This window comes from Corvus hawaiiensis, chromosome 3, assembly GCF_020740725.1.
Source record: "Corvus hawaiiensis isolate bCorHaw1 chromosome 3, bCorHaw1.pri.cur, whole genome shotgun sequence".
Taxonomy (NCBI): domain Eukaryota; kingdom Metazoa; phylum Chordata; class Aves; order Passeriformes; family Corvidae; genus Corvus; species Corvus hawaiiensis.
The window spans coordinates 97310920-97331947 of record NC_063215.1 but is presented as its reverse complement, the minus strand read 5'-3'; the positions used below and the strand labels follow the sequence as shown (position 1 = coordinate 97331947).

Sequence of the window (21028 nt, the reverse complement as noted above, 5' to 3'; positions counted from 1 at the left end):
AAAAAAAAACCAAACAGAAGAAATAATCTGGTTTTGCCTTATACTTAGTATCTAAGCCTATCTGCTTAAAATTCTTTGTTCTGATCATGCTTATATGCCTAAATTTGAATCAGTGTTATTCTAGGGTGGCTAGAGTTATAAAACCTGGTACTTGGAGTGGAATGTGTCCTCACATTTTCTCCCGAGTAAAGAAAATAAATAGTTCAATAATAAATAGTATCACTAGAATCACATTTTTATATAGAATTTTTTTTTTCTTTTTTTTTTTTTTTTCCCCAGGCTTGGTTATTAATAGTGCTCTTTTATTCTGGTTTACTTTAAAAGTTTCTTGATTTACTAAAAATAAAACTTCACCAGTAGAGGGGTTACCACGAACAGAATGCATCCCTTCTGTAGTAAATAATGGGAATTTTGGTGTAGTGGAGTTTTAGCCCTTGGGGAATTTTATTTTATGCATTTTCAAGTTGTTCAGTGACTTGCTGCAGAGACAGGGAGGGAGGAGGGGGAATCTATTTACACGAATTACAGTCTTTGTTCCCATCAGCCCTCATACTTGGATGAACAAAACGAAGGCTAGACTGAGAGGTGCAACCATCCCAGGTGATATCTTTTTGAGCCAGAAACAAATTATGAAGTGAATTGTAGAACCAGGGTGAAACCTTGTTGGGAACATTCGAGGAGGGTGTGGGCAATAAGTGTTTTTGAGGATGTCTACCACTGAGAAGACTTGTAGAAGGAAGAGAGTGTTTTATCTTGGGATGAAAGTAATCCTTTCCATGGAAGTTTTGGCCCTATTCTGACTGAGTTCCTTTACAAAAGACTTGTACATTTAATTATTATTTTTCAAAGGTTTTGTTCATTCTTTTTAAAAGATGAAGTTTTCTATAAAAGCACTGCCTCTGCACTCCAGCTTTCAAAATTAGGTTTTTATCCCATTTATTTTCTTTCTTTAGTATTCTTTAATATTTCTTTAATCTGTTTTGTATTTTTTCTCTCCCAAATTGTTCCAGTTTAGTGATTGAAATATGCCAATTCAAGCTGCTTATTCCAAACTCATGTTAAATTGTCACGTTAGCTTCATTAATTTTCAAAAAATTAGGGTTTTTCTTTCTAAACTTGGTTATGCTACTGAACTGCATGCGCTAAGGGGGAAAAACGAGTTGAATGGGAATCCTGGGTGAAGCAAAGACTGCATAATTGGTTTTGTGCCAGACCTTCTGCCTTTCACATAGGCAGGAAGGGGCCAGGGAAATGTCAGAGGTGGAAATGAGGGCAGCACAGTACTCCTGCAGAATTGCAAAGTGACCACCAGCTGCAGCCAGCCTGAAATGGCCAGGGCTCAAGGCTGCTTTAAGATGGAAGAACCCAGTTCTCCTGAAATCTTTCTACACCTAAGAGCCTCAGGATTACTTCTGCATGTTTTGGGAGGAAATGCGTGAATAACTCCCAAGCAGTCTCTCCCCAGAGCTCCTACTACGGGACAGGGCTGAACTGGCTGTAAGGCTGCAGCCTTGCCAGTCCAATGCAGCCTTTTTCCAGCAGTTTGGGATGTGGATTACCTGGTGGTCCCCCTGGCTGGCAGCATTCCTGCTCTGACCCAGCTGAGGGACTCATGCTGTTCAGGAGCCTTTGCCTCCTCTATGGCTATGCCATTCTGTGCTAGGCACTCCTTGCTACCACAGTTACAGAATTCAGCCTTTTAGAGGCAGTTTCATTTCAATTATTCTTTTTATTTAGTGCTTTAAAGAGCATCTGTAATAGGGGTCTTTACATTGTTAAGGATGAGGTAGTTTTTCCCCATTTCCCTTACACTGCTCTAGCATCATAAGCAAAACTTTAAAATAATAAGTGAGTTAATCAAGCTGGTGTCATCTGAATCCTCAGGCAACACAAGGGACAGGGAAAAAGGTGACTTTTTACAGCACATGAGAAAAGATTGTTGCTTTTCTTTTTTAATACGTGTGTCTTTCTATGAGGCATTGCAAGTGGTAAAGATACAAAAAAGATTACACTGGAAACAAAAGAATATAAAGTCTCATACTTCTTAGTAATGTTGTATGTCCAATCACCCACTTTTTGATTTACATTAATGTATTATACTGTACAAATACAGTACTGTATTTGATATTGCAGTATTGTAATCAATAATGTTTTTTTCTGCTGCAGTAAGTCTTATATATTGAGAGAAAGAAGAAAGAAAAAATGATCAGTGAGTTTTGCAGAAGAGGAGAAATTTCCTTATTGCCATAATTCTGAGTTAGTCATATATTCTGTAATCACTAAAGTTTTCAGCAATAATGTAAAAATCAACACAAAGGCAGTCTACAGCAAAGAGGTCTTTAATTCAAGAATCCCATAAGGAATTAAAATTCTGGAAAGATGACATAGGCTCAATCAATACCTGCCTGAAAATATCATAATATATGGAGGTTAAATGACATCATGCTATGTGAAGAAATTAAAAGAAAGTATTTTCAGTATTTGCCTTATCTCTTCTTATTTAGATAAATAATATTAGTTGAATGATAAATCTTTACATGTCTGTTTTGTATTAGGAAAAAAAGTTGACAATAGTCTGCCTTACAGTGTGTTCTCTAATTCGGAATTTAGAGATAAACTTAATTTCCTTTGAGTATTGGTTAGAGGCATGAGAAAATCATGACCTCCTTACCATACATGGAAAAGCACTGAAACACAAACATATATCGCTGCTGGTGCTGTTGTGTGCACCAGTTGGCTTTTATTTGCATCTGGACATGTGGTGAAAATCTCAGCTCACATCCTCCTCTGCGGAGCATCTCCACTACCTGTGTAGGAGGAAGGTGTTATCTCTGTGTTCCATTACTGCCAGCATTATTGTGTACCACCCTGGTTTTCCAGGTAGGTGACTGCACACAGGACAGAGTACCTGGTTATATCTGTCCCCTGAAAGGTGTATTGACCACATTAGCTGGATTGCTGGATATAGTACAGGAGCTTCTCGGTGTTCACTGCATACTGCCAGAGTGCTTTCTTAAAAACCAGAGCAGAGGGAATGTTTGAGTTGTATTTACCACTCTGAAAGTATTTCATACTGTGTGACTATTCAGGTATAGATAAATGTGATTTCATTGCCATGCTAGTTTTGTTTTATGCTTCTGTACGTGTTTAATGCTTACTGTGAGTGCAGGGGTTTGGTTCTTGGGAATACGCCAGACTACAAATTGATGACACAGCCTCCACAGCTGGTTTACTGCACTGGGTCATGTTTTCTATGGCACACTCTGTATAGAAGCTTGGCAGAGCAGAGAATGTTGGTGAATTTGGTGAAAATGACCTTAACATATGATAAATAACATAAAATTCCCTGTTCAATTGCTGGGCTGTGTATTGGGCCATGGCCTTCCAACAAAGGAAAAGGAAATTAAAACAGCAGCTGCTGCTGAAGAACTACTTACAGGTGGTTCTTCCCTCCCTCCCCAGTTCTATTTTCAAACTCATCCAGGGATTGTGAGTGCTGTATCAATGACAACATCTTCCTTCTGTGCACTGGGAAACATTAGGAAGAGTAAGCAGAGATCAGAGATACGCTAAAGTAATTTCTAACAGAAACTTGCTAGGTTTCTTAGCTTCTCATGCAGCACTTGCCTCTGTTTATATATCTAGATATTCTAGATAGTGCATAGTAGTTAACTTTAAAGTTGGCTTTATCCTGTTGACTTTCCTGCCTTGACATGGTCGTTTAAAACCAGCAGGGCCAAGGCTGTCTTTCAGGAGTACAACTAATGGAGGAGGTCAAGGAAGATTGGAGAAGGTCTAAGAAAGGCAGATGGAGCTGAGCGAACAGAACAGTGGAAAAGATGGGTGGAGATGAACGGGGAAGAAGGAGAAAGGAATAGGGCAAAAGAGAAGGACAGAGAATGTAGCAGAAGGGCAGAAATGGGCAGAAAGAAGGGTAGATAAGGGCAAAGAGCAGAGAAGATGGGTGGAGCAGAGGGGCAAAATATAGCACAAATATTTGGACCAAGGTGAGGGTGGAAGTGGACTGGAGGTGAGCAGAACTGTGTTAGTACAAATTCTAAATCGCACCAGGCAATGGCACAAAGCAATCAAGGCAAAAATAAAAGTAATAACCTAAAACCAGTTAAAAGTACAACTGCAAATAGTGCAAAATCAACTATGAATTGGCACTTCATGAAGTGGCACTGACTTAAATGATCCACAAGAAATATTCTGTGAAAGGAAAGGTAAATTGCATACCTTTGGCTTTTTCTTTTTTCACTTTCTCCAGCTGCAGGTTCCCTTCCAAATCCTGCATGTTATCCTTCTTCAGCAGAATTTCCTGTGTTTGAGACTTAAATTTGTTAACAACTTTCCAACGTGCATCCCTTATTTTTTGTGTAGACTACCTTTTTAGCAGTCTTCTGCTTTAGAATTTATTTTGCATTCCTCTCATGAATTCAAACAATTCAAAGCAAATGTAAAATAAACTCTGCCTCAGGTAGGTTACTCACTGAATTCACTAGGTCTTTTTCCTGATTGAGCTAAGCAGATACAGGCTCTGGTCTATTCTGAAATTCATATTAAGGACATAATTAACTGCTGATAGAAACTAGTAGTCTAAGCAAGGCCCTAACACTAGAATGAAAAGCAGTTTACACTAAAAAGGAACAGATGTACTTTGTTCTTATGTTCCAGGACTACATTTTTAATAGACTGATTTCACTTAGTATCTGAATCTCAAAGTGAAAAATGCCATCATCTACATGTCCAGCACCGGAGAGGTTGGACTGAACTTTTCCATTTCTGTTCTGTCCTGATCTGTAAGGGCTGTGCTTTCACTGAAACTGAGGTATTGCAGACAGTGTTTTGGTAGCTCTGGATCATATTTTAAGTAAAATATTCTGCGTAATTGCTACAAAGTGTTTGGATATGTTTTCAGTGAACATTTCATGCCAAACCCCATAAAGCACTTAATTCACAGAGTGTGCAGTTCCTCGGTACAGAGGCACAGAACAAAATGTAATGGAATAATATTAATGCTTTCAAAGTAGGACCTGCTGCACTTTCAGGGTGTAGTTCCATTAGGTGGTAAATATCTTAGAAGGCAATGAGAGAACCCTCACAGCTACCTATATATCCATACATAAAGCTTGCACCTGATCATTCCATTGAAATCCTTTTCTGAGCTTAGTCCCTACAAATAAAACTCTTTTAGGCTTCCTCTGGAAAAGGATATTATGTGAAGAATACTCAAGGGAAATACTGCTGTAAATACTACTAGATGAAAATATTATATATTCCTTTCAGTTCTTAATTTGGCACTTTTGTTGCAGTTTACTGCTCTACCTTAAATCACTGCATTAACTTGAATATGTTGTTAGCTTTTTTATTTTCAGTTCTACCACAAGCAGCATTTGTTGCTGAGTTTGTTACTTTAATCTATACTTTTTTGCTGAGTGTTTGCTCTGTGGTGTTGTATTTCTGTCTGCAAGTTTTTTTGGGACTTTTTTTCCTCCTTGTTACATTTCCATTTTTGTCCTGTAGTGTTCCTCCAGACACTCACCAGCTTATTTTAGTTATTCTTCTGTTCCTTATGTACACTGTCTAATCAATTATCCTCCTCGCTGCAGGATTTCCACCTTACTCTGCTTTCAGCCTCTGAGATGCTGTGTGATGGGATTCTGCCTTGCCTAGTGCACGGTTGTCTGAATTTGCTGTGTTTCAGATCATTACACTGACTTTAATTTTGATGTATTTGCATTTTACTCAGTTGTAGTCTAACTCTTTTCCCTTGATCAGTTAAATTACTATCTGTGCAGTGTTAAATTTGTACCACTGCTGGAAATACTAACTAAAGGCTTATAATTGAAGTGCTATTTACAACTACTGACCTCCAGCTCATTTCTGATTTCACTGTGATGTTGACCTTTTATAGATTGCACTGTTGTAAATCTTTGAAGTGATTCTTCTTGTCATCATATTTCTAGTAATTATGATTTGCATTGCATTAACACCTAGAAGCCTCTCCCACCTTACCCTTGTTGCATAAGATGACCCTTTTTTATGCGCTGATTCACATACGGGTAACAGAATACAGTTCTTTCTCTAAAGAATTTATGCTGAAATGAAGACAAATGCTTGCCTCTGTTTCCATTCCTTGAATATCAACCTTTGAATTAATGAAATTGCTCATAAAGGATTCTTAGCCCTAGAAACTATTTTCTTCCTTTTCTACCAAAATCAGAGTATTTTGAACTTTTCTAGGCTATGAAAAAATTAATAAATAAAAAATGAAAAATGTTTGAGAGAGGTCATATTTGAGTAAAATTTTCTCAGATTTTGCTTGCTGGACACCAACATCAAAGAAAGTATTGGTTGAATATTGGGCTGAATTTTTCTCTTTGTATTTCACCTCAATATTGAGCAACACATAAACTAACTTGCAGCTGATCCTCACACCATGCAGCATATGATTCTCTGAGTTTCAAAATTACAGTTTTATTTCTACTCTGGTAGCTAAGCTTTGAGAAAGTGATGCTGCTTGGATTGCATGTTCATCTCATACTTTCCCAATGTACAGAGGTGGAAGGCAGTTATGAATTCGGTTCATAGATTTGCTTAATAAATGAATTTGAGGCAGGTCACTAATTTCTTTAATGATAGTATTGCTTAAAAGTCTGTGTAAAGAGCTGGCTGTTGACTCTAATGATAGAGGATGCTCACAGATAATAGCATTGCCTGCATCTTTGTATCTGGTTTCACCCTGATCTCTCATATGTTTTTTTGAGGCCTTCATTTATTTGTTTAGATAAATCTAGGTAGGCAGACTGACCAGTTGCTTTTGGGTCTTGCCAAATTTTCAGATAACGTGCCAATATTTTGAAGATCGTTCTAATTGTGTTTCTATTTTCACTGAGAAAGTCGTAAAGTGCCTGTGAAAAGCCATGTTTTTGCTTTGACCTTCTTCCTTTTTACTTCCCTTAAATGCTCTTGTATATGTTTTGAGTGTGTGTTGGAAAACTTCTCTACCCCTTAACTGTCTTTCCTAGGCAATCTCAAATGTTAGTATTACATCCTCTTCCTTGTGCACTAATTGCAGTAAACCAGTCTTCTTCACTTTATCTTCGTATGAAAGTGTTCTCATGCCATGATCAATCTTTCCCTGAGCAGGTTTGTTTTTACTTAAAGAATTACTTTGTATAAATATAAATTCTTTAATGTATAAATTAGGATTTATTTATTTTTTCATGGTATAAAGAAGTGATAGGACAGATCTGGGATGGCCAGTTAATTCTGAACTGCACCTATTGATGTGCAGAGTAATATTAATAGAGACTGAGAATTTGCTCTTTAGAGAAGTCTTGCGATGTTCTGCATAATATTCAGTGTTTGGAGGAGGCTAAACTAATCCCCTCTTTTGGAAGTATTAATGCTTCTCAAATGGCAGTAAATGCCTAGTCTCTAGGTAACTTTGCTGAATACATGTGGGCATTTTGCTGGTTTTACGTGTGTGTTAAGGCTGTGGAGGAAAAAGAAGTAATGAATTTTTCAAACATTACAGAACCTTACACAAGTTACATTGGCCACTGTTTTTCAGGAAGGAAGAATGTGCTGGGCAGGTGGTTTAAGTGATGGCTCTCAGGTGACATACCCCAGTCATTGTCTGAGTACAGACCCAAGGTCTCCTAATTTTGAATCTCTTGATTTAACCACGAGGTATTGCACTATTCCTGACAAAGCATCACTCTGTAAGTGAGGGGATAAAGTGCTACTAATACATCACATCTTATCAAATGACTTTAAACTTATCTTGTCTTTCTTTTCACTAAGGTTTGCCGTAAATCTTTCCTACTGGGGAGTAGCAGGACTTGTGTCCTTGCTAAAAGGAGAAGATTGATTTACTGTATTCATATGGAACCAGCCGGTTCCTATGAGTATGCAATAATGAATTGGAGTATTCATAAGTTTTTTTCCCCCGTGCAACACTTTGGGAGACCTTAAAGCCTGGAACATGTTACAGAAGTGCATTTGATAGAAACTTATAAATGCATGTCTTCAGCATAGAATAACAGCATAAGAAATCTTTTAGTATGAACAGTATTCTTATTCTTCAAATAATCTAATTGATTGTTCATCGGGCTCAGCCAAAAGTGGAGAGAAACTTTGTACAGACATCATTAGTTTTTCTCCATTTAAAGATTAATCATGAAGAGCTCTGGCTCTTTAATTCTGTAATTTGTATATTTAATGGGCTGCTGCAGAATCTATGACAGTAATTAGCATAGCCTGAAAACTCATTAATACGCAACAACATGATTAATGCAGCATTAATGCAAACATGACTGAAGTTATTTGGGTTATGTAGTAAGAAGATTAAAGCTAAAATGTCCTGTTTGTTTTGCCAGTAGTGGGTATAATGGGGTAGCAAGCAAAATAAGAAAAAACAGGTATCAAATTAGTCATTTTAGTGTAAAGGGAACACTCAGATCTCATCAAGAGGATTTTGGGTTTTGGTTGATGGTTGGTTTCCACACCGCCAGTGTTGCATGTTTTCGTAGGTTGCATGTTTCGCACCAAAATGCATGTTGCATTTTCCCTTTCATTCGCTCACCCTACTCTGTGTTTATGCTTGCTCAACATTTTAGTTTGATTTAGCTTTTTGGCAGTTTGAGGTATTAACAATACATAAAAAAATTCTTCATGTTGTGTCATCCTGAATAAAGTTAGACTTTTCAAAATACGGGGCTTTTGTACAGTCTAATTTAGAAACTATGGATTTCTAGTTTCTCCTGGTTTTACTGGGATCACAAAAGAAAAGGGGGTCCAGTTACAGTTTGGAAAAAAGTTTGGGAACTTTTTGTGTGTGGGTGTATACAAATATTTACATGTGTGTACATATGGATATGTACGCATTTATGTGACTTTTAAGTATCTATTTTGTATTTCTCCTGAAAAACTAAAGCAACTTAAAAATGAAAAGGATTTACTTTATCAATGGAATTACTAACAGTGTAATGTTTGTGTTGATGAGCTTTGAAAATGTTTTCGAACACATTAAGGTAACAGTGAAAGATGGAGCCTGATCCTGTATGAAAGACAACAACAGATCTTGGACAGATATGGGAAGAAGACTTTCCATTTTCTTCTCTTAATAACATCCAGGAAGCTATAGGCCATCACAAAATGTGAAGAACTCCTTGTATTCAGCAGAGGATCTTCATAAGTATATCCAGGGAAGTGTCCTCTGAGTTGCTTCTTTTTCTCTAGTTCCACTATCCATTAAGTGAGACTGCTTTGAAAACTGATCCATTTTTGTGAAGTCTTCCTTCTAATTTTTTTCCTACAGGTGTATTTTCTTATGTAAAAAAAAATAAATAAATCTCTTTTAGCTATTGTGATGAGATGAGGTATCGCTCTCACAGAGAGAATAGCAACAAAATGCTAATTCAATGGAGATTTATAGAAATTGAGATTTTTACTCTCCATCTTATCCCCTCCCCAGTTAAAAACAAATTTTGGTTTATAATTTCTGTGGGAAAACGTATTTTGATTAGGCAAAAGCATTTGTACACAGTCTTAACGTTAAATAAACACTTAATGTTTGTCATCCTGAAGGGACTGCGGAGAGCCTAATGCTGTAGTCAAAATTTTATATACAATTTCTATTCATTTTTAGCTGGTATTATGCACAAATAAGGCTCTCAGCGAGCATAAAGTGATGTCTTTCTCTGCCAACAATTTTCTGTTCATTGGAATGTGCAATTATATAATTATTTAAACCACTTCATATAACATTGTAAGTAAAATGGAAATGCAAATTATGTTTCTACAATTGTGCAATTCTGGGAAAAAATTCACTGGAAATGGATGTGCTTCACAGATTATGCAAAATTCATTTCTAAAAATCTTTTGTGATTTTTAAGATATTTGGCAGATTTCTTCTTTTTTATTTTTCCAATTGTAATGCACACTGTTTACAATTTATTTTCTTTTTAAGTCTACAAGGAAATTGTCCATAATATGCTAAGGTATTTTTATTGTTATTATCAATCTTATGAATACGGGTTGGGATTTATGTTTTTATGAAAATTAAGCTAAAACTAGTCTTGCTGGTCACTGACAAGATTGGAAATACATTTATTTGACAGTTCTCAGCACTTTTGGATAGAGTTGTTCATGTTGTTCATATTTTGGTGAAGGTTCTTGAGACTTTTGAGACTTGTAGATAATTTAATTGTATTTAATGAGTATAATAACTTCTACTTTTTAGCTATTTTCAACTGGGATCTGAACAGCTAGTTTTAAAGAAAGGTGCTTTACAGGTGTTTTTACTTAATGGTTGGGACAAAATTAATTTTTAAGTAGGTCACTTTGCTGAAATCTCTCAGCTGTTATTGCAAAAGGTGATTTCAATTGTCTTGCCTCTCTGCCTACATTCTCCTCTCTACTCTTCCCCAAAATTTCAAAAAAGTCAAAAGACAATTTTGAGTACTCTAAATGTTTCTGTATTTTGAAATGTTTTTGACTTTTTTAAAACTTTTTTTTTTTTTTTTAAATAGAAAAACTAAACTCAGTTCAGTTAATTTGGAAAGATATATTACAGCAAATTGTTACTGTCTATACTCTGGGTGAATGGTTTCTTGGTCAAACAAAATCTATTTTAAACTTCCTATTTTGCAAGAAAAAAAGTGTTTTGCGTTAGTCAGAAATGAATTTTATTGCTGTAATAGTTATAAATTACTAGTATATGTTACGCTAATCTAGGAGCTGTTCTAATTTATTAATATTTTCCTGCTGACTGCCAACTGCTTCTTCTAAACTCAAAATAATCCCATGTGCTCTGTAAACTTGCCAGAAATGCAGACTCTCAAGAGCACATTCCTGCCTCTTAAATACTTTTTTGCAGGTCTTGTAAATCATACTGAAATGTGCTAGAAGAATCTGAATCCAGGCAGTCTGAATCTGAAATGCCGCTGAAGTTCTGAGCCTTGCTAAACTTACATGAGGGAGGCAAAGAGGGGGTAGAAAAATCCCACCATATGCATTTTCTTTATTGGACAAAAACCAGTGCTCTAGCACATCGAATATTAGAGTAATAGTGCATAATTTTGCTTTTAATGACAGCCTGTTCCTAAAAGGGACTCTTGAAGCTGTTTCCCTTGCAGGGTAACATGCTGGTATTGTATCTCAGTTGAATGCCTTTGAAAATGCTTGCATTGGTGACACTTCACAGCCTCATTCCCATTCTAACCTGGGTGTGCCATCTTTGAAACTAGGACAGAAATCCAGTCCCAATCCTCTACTGCATAGATTGAAACTATGTAGATCCTGACAGAAGGTTAGTCTGCCCTAATACAGTTTGGGATACTTGAAAATGCTAATGCTAATAATTACTAATTTATTTTACTTGTCCTTTTTATTACTCTGTGTTCTTCTTGTCATCTTTTATGTTCCCTATATACAATGCTGGTATTATTTTTTGTACAATGCCATTATAATTAAAGAAATTCAATTACAGAAATTAAATAAATTTCTTTATTTATAATTAAAGTAATTCTGACAGCTTCTCCAATTGCAACTATAATTTGAAATGGAATTAAAGAATTTATTGGAATGACATACATTAATGTTTAATTTGTAGTAGAATTTCCTGTTGGTTTTTATCCCAGAAATGATAACAAGTTCTTGTGGAACAATCATTTGTGTCACACAAGCACGCATGTTGGGTGAATTCTTGAGTTGCAATTCAAGATTCAGTTGATTAAAAGTACCTTCCTACTATGCCCCACAGATGGTCATGGTTCCCATCCAAGATTTAGTAGCATGAGTAGTGTGGCTGAGATGCAGTTTCTGTATATGACAAATTACAGAAGTAATCGTAATGTCACCACTTCTATTTATGCTTCTATTTATATGTTATATTTAACATTGAAATGAAGATTTTAGACATGCATACTGAAATAATAGACACGAGTCTTTGAGCAACTTGCAGAATGTCTCACCCTCCCCCTAGGTGTGAAAAACAAGGAAAATTTTTTGGTAATACAATATGGTTTTCAAGTTCTGTGAAACTTCGCAGATGTTCAAAGGAAAGATTTCTCTGTCCAAGTGAATTAAATCCATTTCCAGTGTTCAGTGCCACTAAGACAGAAAAATGGCATGCATGTAGTAGTTACAAGTCTGAATGGGCTTCTGGTTGTGCTTTGTGTTGACCATGAGGTCCAACATTAATTACTATGGTTTTGTGAAAAATATTAGTATGTTCTTGTGAAAAATATTAATTTCACAAGTTTTTTATCACACAGTGAAAATATTGTCTGTGGAGAAGAAGTTTGCTTAATATTTGCTTTCTCTACGTCTAGAAATGCGAGAAAATATTAATATTGAGGTATAAAAGTATTTATTTAGAGGTATCTCATATGAACTTCCTTATCTCATGAGAAATTCCAAAGATCCTTGAACTTAAAGGGACAGAGTCCTTTTCTCAGTTCTTTAATAGGTGACAAATGAATTTAGAAAAAAATAACAGTTCCTGACTCATCAATAATTTCTATACAGCTGTAGCTGCTCTACAAGCAGAGCTCTTCAATATCCAAACAAAAAAGAAGGCTTCTGCATAACAATTGAAAACTTCTATAATTATTGCAATTTTACTGCTATGAACCATTTCATTTATATTTTCTAACACAATATTATATGAGAATGGTGTTTTGCAGAAACTCAGTTATTTTGTTTGTGTTTGTCCTTCTGAATTAGGTGTGAGGAGGCATCCTCTGGTCTTTAGAAATGTCTTTTGGCAGCTTCATAAAAATACTGGCAGCTTGTTAAATTAACTGTGCTCCTCACTTCTGAGATTGGAGGCCATCAGTCTCAGCCTCTCCAGCAGATACTGCAGCTGGAAGTACCTAGAACCTCACAGTATTGCAAGTGTTTATTATTTCTGAGCCAGGCAAAGCTATGCTTTTCCTTAAATATGAACACTGTTGGTTGAGTTTTTTTACATGCAGGGGGTTACTTGTGTGCAACTGCTTTTTGCAGGTGTTTTAATAGCAGGACTGATTTTCATTGTCTCAAGAATGTTTTGTATCTGTGACTGCATCATGTGATTTACATGAAACCGTGTATGTGATTAGGTAGAGAGGCCAAAGAATATTTCTTTCAGGTATAGGTAATTAACAAGAATAATCTAATATGAATGTGTGGCAGAATTATGATTTTTTTTTAATGTAGGTGCTGTTCAAAGTAAAAACTTTAGTCATTTATTGTTTTCTGCCTGACATAAAATAGTGAAAATACTGGATAGTTTGATAGAGTTGGGAAAAACCCAAAACTTACTGTGTTCTGTAAAAGCACCTTATACAGAAATTTCATGGAAGTGTAGAGAATAGGTGAATGTTGCTATTACTGCCTTTTCATTTCTTTTTGCAAAAAAAGTTGGTGCAGGAAGGGCATGGCTCTACCACACACTCAGGGATCTTATCAGAAACCAAATGGATGTCTATTGATGATTTGGGAAGTTCTTAATTAAGCTTAGTTCATCCATTACTCCTTGGGATATTTCCAATTTTTGTTGGAAAACTACTTCTTTTCCAGGTGTTCTTTGGGCACTTAGATACAATGTTTGTAAAAGAATATATATACAGATACACACATGAACACATGCATATGTCTTTTGGAACCAAAACCCTACTATTCTTCATAGAAATCCTTGCATGCTGAAACCTCATTTCTACTTTACTTATGGAAATGTTAAGTGACAAGTGAAAATCCACAAGTAAAACATCAACTATTGGAATAGTATGCTATTATCTGAATTATATTTTAAGAAAGAAGTTACTAGAACAACCTAAGTCACAATTGCATGTCTTTTTTTACAAATGAGTAAGGGCTCACAGCAATTTCTCTCAAGGGCTGCCTCAGTCTGGATTAGTAAAATTTCTCCTGCAATGTCTAGCAAGGGTTTTTTTAGGTGAACAGAACTTCCGTGATTTTGCTTTGCAATGGTGCTGCTGTTTTTAAAAGGATATTTCATTTGTAAATTTTGTTAGAACCTACAAAACCACTTTTGGCCTTAACCATCTACTTGCTTTTTTTCTAACCAGGTATTAAAGTGAAATTTAGAACCCAGGAGCCTGATGGTTTGATTTTTTTCTCTGCATCACCTGGCAATCAGGAGGAGTACATTGCACTGCAGCTGAGGAGTGGGCGTCCTTACTTTCTTTTTGATCCACAGGTACTACAAAAGACAGGATCCTATAAAAATAGCTTATATCATTTACCTTAGTACTTTTTACATGCTTATCCTTGGTTGGGTTGGTTGGTTTGTTTGTTTTTTTAAATTTAATTGATACAAGCTAACTTGCTTCTCAGAACCCTTAGGTAATTAGAGATTTTTAGGAGAGAAAAACTGAAATACTAAATCTTTGCTCTTTTTATTGTTATGTATGCTGCAATATAAGATTTTATTTTTTGCTTTTTTATGGGTTGGGATTTTTCTCAGTGCCACTAAACACACTGCAGCTTAAACTACCAAGATTTCAAAAGTGTGCAGAATTAAGTTTTGAATTAATTAGTAAGGTTCTATAATGTTAGTCAATTATTTTAAGCCTCCCATCTTGAGACTGTTTTCCTATAGAGATCAGCATGTCACCATTATGCAAAAACATAAATAATGAGGGAAATAACCAACAAAATAAAAATAAGGCACCCTTCCTTGCATTTCTGTTTGTGTATTTTGTATTTTGTGCCTCCCAAAACTGGATCTCCTTATGGAATTAAAAAACATTATGGCCTCATTTATAGTTCATAAATATGCAAGAAACTGTAAATAATTATCAATTTTCTAATCCACTGTTAACCTTTGCCACTTGAGCTCTGCCATAGGCATTCTGTGATCATGTGGAGGTGTTGTGCAGTAGTGAAAACTCTCCTCAAACTCTGGAGCACCTAAAGAAGCAGCTAGGTGCTGCACAGAGGCTGGCTTGTATGTGATCCCCATGCTAGAAAATATTAAATCTGCCTCTGATTCCAAGACATAAATATCTAATAATTCTACTTCATTTACACACAAGCTTTATCTTACCTTGTTGTGTACTTCAGTTTTTGGGACCACGCTTAATGTTGTTAATGTTGTCCTCATCCACATTTTAATAGGGACAAAATCTGTTTTATCTCTCTTACACCTATACCTTAATTTAACTGAAAAGAAAGTTTTATTTCCTTTGCAAGATCTTCTGAGGTCTAGTTAGATTTTTTTGTTGTTGTTTGATGGTTAATGGGAGTGGATGTCTTTCAACTAGCATTTTAATGCTTCAAATAGTATTCCTAGTCCTTCTTGCAGACTTGCTTCTTCTAAAGTAGCTTTATGTCAGCTTGTTTGGACTCATTCCGTAGAAGATGTTTTATTTGTTTGGATCCACAGTATCTGGGGAACAGGAAGGGGAAGAGAGGGAAGAGTGGCTTCTTTGGGGCTTAAATTTTTTCCCCCCTTTATCTGTCTTTTAACTGTAAAGAACCCCAGCAGGTCTTATATTCAGTCCTCAGAGCTTCTCAGTTCACATAGTATTTTCAACAGTTACTATCTTGAATTTTAACAGATTACTTATTTATGAATATATCTTTGTTCATCTTTTTGTTTCATTTGAATCAGGCAACTCTGTCCCATGCTGATTTTTAGGATCATCACTTCAATATTGTTTCCTCTTATAAAATAGCCTTTGGTGCTGCTTCAGTGCTTCAGTGGCTGTTCAGAGAAAAAAAAAAGCTGTCATTTAAGGCATCCAGGAACAGTGTAGGTCTTAACAGCTGATTTACTATCTTGAAAGCTAATTTCTCATTAATAATGTGGAAGAGATTTGGGTACATTCTCAGATGCAGAAGTAGGGTACAGTGGCCTACATCAATGTCTTTTGTGTTGTAACCTTTTCAAAGTCTTTCACCTATGAAAATTCAGTTCAGTTACCAGTCTTCTGTATCCCTAATATTCTGTGCTACCTTATTGTCTTTACCTTTGTGTCTATGTTTTTGTCATAGATAGTTTCTTTTTTCCTTTTGCCATGATTTGCTATTCCTATCTTACAGTGTCAGGTATCACATACTGTAGCAGCATTTCTTAATCTTTCATTTGTGCATCACAGTCTGCATTAGTGTGCAAATGCTTTAATTACTTCTTATTGACATCATGTGGTGTCTTAGCCAGGTTATTGGCATTGTTGTCTCTAATTATAGTCATGGCATATACAGGAAGCATTTATGGCCCTTCCTTTGTGCTCTTCTCTGAGAAATTGCAAACATTCTTTTTGATGACAATTGTGTCTCTGCTGCTTTTTATCTGTAGCGGTGTCGTGTAATATTCTGTGCTCCCTTCCAGCTGTGTCCTGTTGCAGGTTAATTATTTGTACCCTTAGTCCCTTTCAGGATGCTGGTCTGTATCTTTGCTCATGATCAGCAGCGCGTTTTCTCTTTGTTGTGTCTGCTCTGGGGATAGTCCTGCCAAGTCTTCCTAGTGGGGAGCCTTCAGCAGCCTCGCTTCTTCCTTCGCTAAGTGTTAATTTCAAATCCTTTTCTTTGTGTCCATTCATACTTCTCTGAGCTCCATGTACACCACCATTCATCTGGCTGTTGTCTGACCATGCCTTTTGTCTCCCTTTTGTGCTGTGTAACTGCTCTTTTTTCCTTCCTAATTGTTTTACTGCCATTCTTTGCAGGTTTCTACTCATGGTCCAGGAAACATGAGGTTTTTTTGCAAACAGATGTCTTCCTTAGTCTTTTTGGAACAATCAAAATTTTCCATAGATCTTCCTCCAAACTCAGAGTGTCTGTAAACCTTCAGCTCTCTGTGGATTTTTTCCTTATCATAATGTCTTTATATCTACACCTGAATTATACTATCAACTGCAGCTAAATTTACGGTTATCTTTCAGTGGCTACAGGTCATTTCTTTATTTCCCAGGGAAGCACTGAATATTTTATACCAAATGAAATCAGTTACAGTGGAAATGTAAGTTCCAACATGTAGCACCTTTTTTCCTAAGTGATTAGGACAGTCTGAGGAGAGAGTATTGAGATTCTTCTCACAGGATGGAGGGAATTGTATCCAGCTCTTCCATTTTAGAAGATGATCCATTTACTAAATTTTACAACAAAAAGGAGGAACACCAGATACTTTCCTTGTTGTGTGTGTTGCCTTCTAGGTTGTTCTTGTCATGGAGAGGCCAAAGTATTAGGCACAGTCTGAGAGTGAGGTGTTATTCCACAAAAAAGGGAAGATGGAGGATACCTGGCTATGCGTCCCAATTAGAGCTTCCTCCTTGGCACTGGCAAAACTTCATTACTTGTTCACCTTCTTAGTTGTAGGAGTCTGGGCATTGAGAGAGCTTGACTGGGAAAATTGCTGTTACATTCAAACTTTGGCACCTGAGACAGTATCTTTGAAGATTCGTATTTGTGATGTTTCTCTGTATTTTCAATGTAAACATCAGTATGACAGAGCCATTTATATTTACTTGTTACTTAAATCAACTAAATATTAAGACTTATTGTATGGCATAGCAAAAAATTCCAGGTTTCAAAATACGTGATTTCCAAAATGCATGACAAGCCATCTCACAGCAGGCTGTTTGAATGTGCTCCCAGAGTGACTCTGGTAGTTCTGGAAGAAGTGTAAAGAGGCCTCTCCAGTGCAGCACGTGCTGAACCCTGAACACTGTCGTGTTTTGTCTTCTCCCTTCCCTCCTCCCCAAAATTAAGCACAGGTTAGCATATATGCTTGTGTGGTCCCAGATTGAATTGGTCACAAATAAATGTGGTTTCTGATGTATAAAACTGTTAATGCTCTAGACTGTTGCCAAACATAATATGAAGAACCACTTATTCAGGCACCTGATCTTTAGAATGCAGCATCGTTTGTAACAATTTTAACGCTAACTAAGTACACTTTGATGAGACAGCATTTAATAAAATGCTCATTAATTTCATCATTAGCAAGGGTATGCTAAGAAGTAAGCCAGTTTCTTATGTCACGCCCAATTAGCATCCCATGCTAGTAATCCCATTAGTATTGTTGAATTCACTAATGGAAAAACTAATGGGCATGCTACCAGGGCACATTAATTGGGCATGACACCGGTTCTGGTTTTAATTATTAAACTACGATAATGAAATGTGTATGTTTGTAAAATATTAAAATGTTGAAATAGGAGAGAAGACAATAAAAAATAGTATATGAAAAAGTGCCATTAGTATGTAAGGATATATAGCTTTGTATTCTCATTATGGGGCAGAGGACTGCTCTCCAGACCTCCTCAGTACCAGGATGCTGGCTGAATGGAGTAGGAAACATGCTGTAAATATTCACAGGAAATAATTTTTTCTTTAATTGTTTACATAGGTACACATCACAGGTGTATTTTGATACATAGTATCCGCAGTGACAGTCCCCAATTCCAAATGAAACTGTAAAATCTAATCAGGGTTCATAAATCTATGTGCCAAAATGCAGTTTCTGATGGATGAACATCCCTAAAGGTAGAATACTAAATTTTAATAAGAGGGTTTTAGTGTTAATCAAAATAGGTGGTTATTTCTATCAACAGGTTTTCTCTGTGTGCATAATTTCAAGATCCTTTGGCCAGAAAGAAAGAGATCTGGAAAAGAAAAATTGCTGAATTGTCTGGATTGCTACTACAAAGTTACAAGCTATCCCCAAATTAAAAGGAACCAAATTTTTCATTTGTTGGAAATAGTTTTTTGACGCTGTTAAGTGGCCCAGCTCCAGTAGCTGAGATTCTTAAATATAGCACAGTGCCTATACAAAGAAATGTTTTTCTGTTGCTGGTTGCCTGCTGTACAGGACAATTCTGCTTTGTGAATTCAGCAGAATAACTTTGAGTTCCCAGATAGTTCAAGAATGATATAAAGTCGTGACGCAATATTATAGGAATTATTCAGAAGTTAGATGATTATTTGGATATAAATCTGAAGAAAATTCTTGAAATATATTAATTTTATTTTTATTAGATCATTATATTAATTTATATGATGTTTTGTTTGGTTCTTTACAGTCTTGAGATTTAGTTTGGCAACTGCATGTATTATGCTCCTTTTACTCAGCAATTTAGAAAAGATTTCTCTGTATTTGTAATAGATGTCCTTAAATTCACCCCCTCATGCTGTATTTCTTTTGTTTTAATAAAACTAAGTAAAAATTCTAGTTAAATTTAAATACATTTTTACAAGCATCCCTTGTACCATAAAAGCAACCTCAATAACTACCTTTTGGGATTTTTTTTTGGTTTGGTTTATTTGGTTGGTTGGGGGTTTTGCTTGGGGTTTGGTTTTGTTTTGGGGGGTTTTTTGCTGTGTTTAGTTTTTCTGAATCTCTTGGTATGACCATTTTCCCCCCATAAATGTATGGTGCTCTCTCATCTAGAAATTTAAGTCTTTTTGATGCCAGGTTAACATGGACAGAACATTCACCTACTGTGATACACATGCACCTCTTTTTTGGTCCCTTCATGTGGACAGGTGCTGCAATTAACAATCCTGATACACAGCTGCTGTCCATGATGGAACATTGAACCATGGCCATCAAACTTCACAGACACAACAATCCATGAAGTGGTTAAATAGAGACATAATCAAAAAAAAAAAGAATAAAAATTAAAAAATCTGAGTGACATGACCCTCAATAATTTGTGCCTCATCCTTGTCTTTATCAGGGGAACTACACAGGGTTTTCTATTTTTAATAGACACTGAACTGGATCCTTGATCCTTCATTTATTATTTCAGAAGGTTAAATTACTTAGTGGTTAAATTTAGAAGGTTACATAAGTCCTGAACATCATTCAGCAGTCCAAAAGAAGTTAAACATATGACTTCTGTCTTTATTTTTAGATGTTATATGCTATAAGTTTTCATAAAAGAATAAGGTGTAATTCTAAATGTTACCTTCAAAATATTTTAAATCAGATTTTTCTGTTAATAAAAAGGGATCTGCAGTAGCAGTCACTCCAACTAATGATGGTGGAAAAGTGTATAATGATAACAGTTGGCACCAAATAATTGCTACAAGATTTCAAGCACTGGGAAACATCACAGTGGATGGGCAGTACACAGGTAATCAATTCATTTAAATAACTTTGGTATTAGTAAGGGTATTGCTCACTTGGTTTTTCACTGCCTGTATTCACCCACACAGAAAAAAAATCACTCAATTTTCTGACTATTTTGTCACTACTATTTTGTCTGTTCATCTGAGGGATCTGTCCACTGTGAATCTTTGACAATTTAATACTAAATGTCTTTTTGTGCTTGTGAATCTATAATTGTGTTAATCTCCTGTTGTAAAATAGACCTGTAAATATTTCCTGGGTATGTATTAGGAAAGTCTTAGGATATTGTGTCACATTAGCCTCTTTTATGAAGTATCAATACTTCATTAGTGAGTTGAAAATCTGTTCAAAGCATTGAATATGTGAATAATTACCTATTTTGCTCAGGTTCTTCCGTAGCAACTAGTGGCAGTACCATTATTGGAGAGAACACAGGAGTTTTTGTTGGAGGACTTCCGCAGGGTTATGCTGTTGTAAGAAAGGATGAAGGTAAGTAGGATAAATAAGTCTGTACAGTTTGTCAGATTTTATCTTTTGGGATAGACTGAAATGCCTGTATAGCTGATTTCATCAGCATTAAAGCAGCTTATGAGGTCTGTGTACATTTTAATGAATTTGTACACAGAACTGGTATGAATGTGAAACTTATGAGCATGTTTTACATACAGATTCCCAAATTCATTCCAAAATACCCATGTAAATTGTTTTTATTAGCTTAAGCACATGGTTATGCATTCCAATTTGATGCAGGGATACAGCATGCTGGCCTGTTTTGGTGTGAATTTGTATCCTTCAGAGGTTGTTGCATTGAGCTCAGAGGTGTATGAATATACCTGTATTTTACAAATATAGAATTTATGTGGAGCTGGATCACATCTAGCTTCTTGAAGAATCAACAAATACAAGTTTTCATATATAATCTTAGGAGATATG

The 21028-nt window shown here is 35.9% G+C and overlaps 1 protein-coding gene across 3 annotated transcripts in view; it reads left to right on the top strand.

The window, feature by feature from the left end:
* Positions 1–21028, top strand: part of USH2A (usherin) — a 388094-nt gene that overhangs the window by 115661 nt on the left and 251405 nt on the right. For all 3 annotated transcript variants that reach the window (XM_048298182.1, XM_048298180.1, XM_048298181.1), the window contains exons 22-24: positions 14085–14215; positions 19973–20099; positions 20483–20584. In XM_048298182.1, the coding sequence (XP_048154139.1) occupies positions 14085–14215; positions 19973–20099; positions 20483–20584 (360 nt within the window). The remainder of the gene's footprint in view (positions 1–14084; positions 14216–19972; positions 20100–20482; positions 20585–21028) is intronic.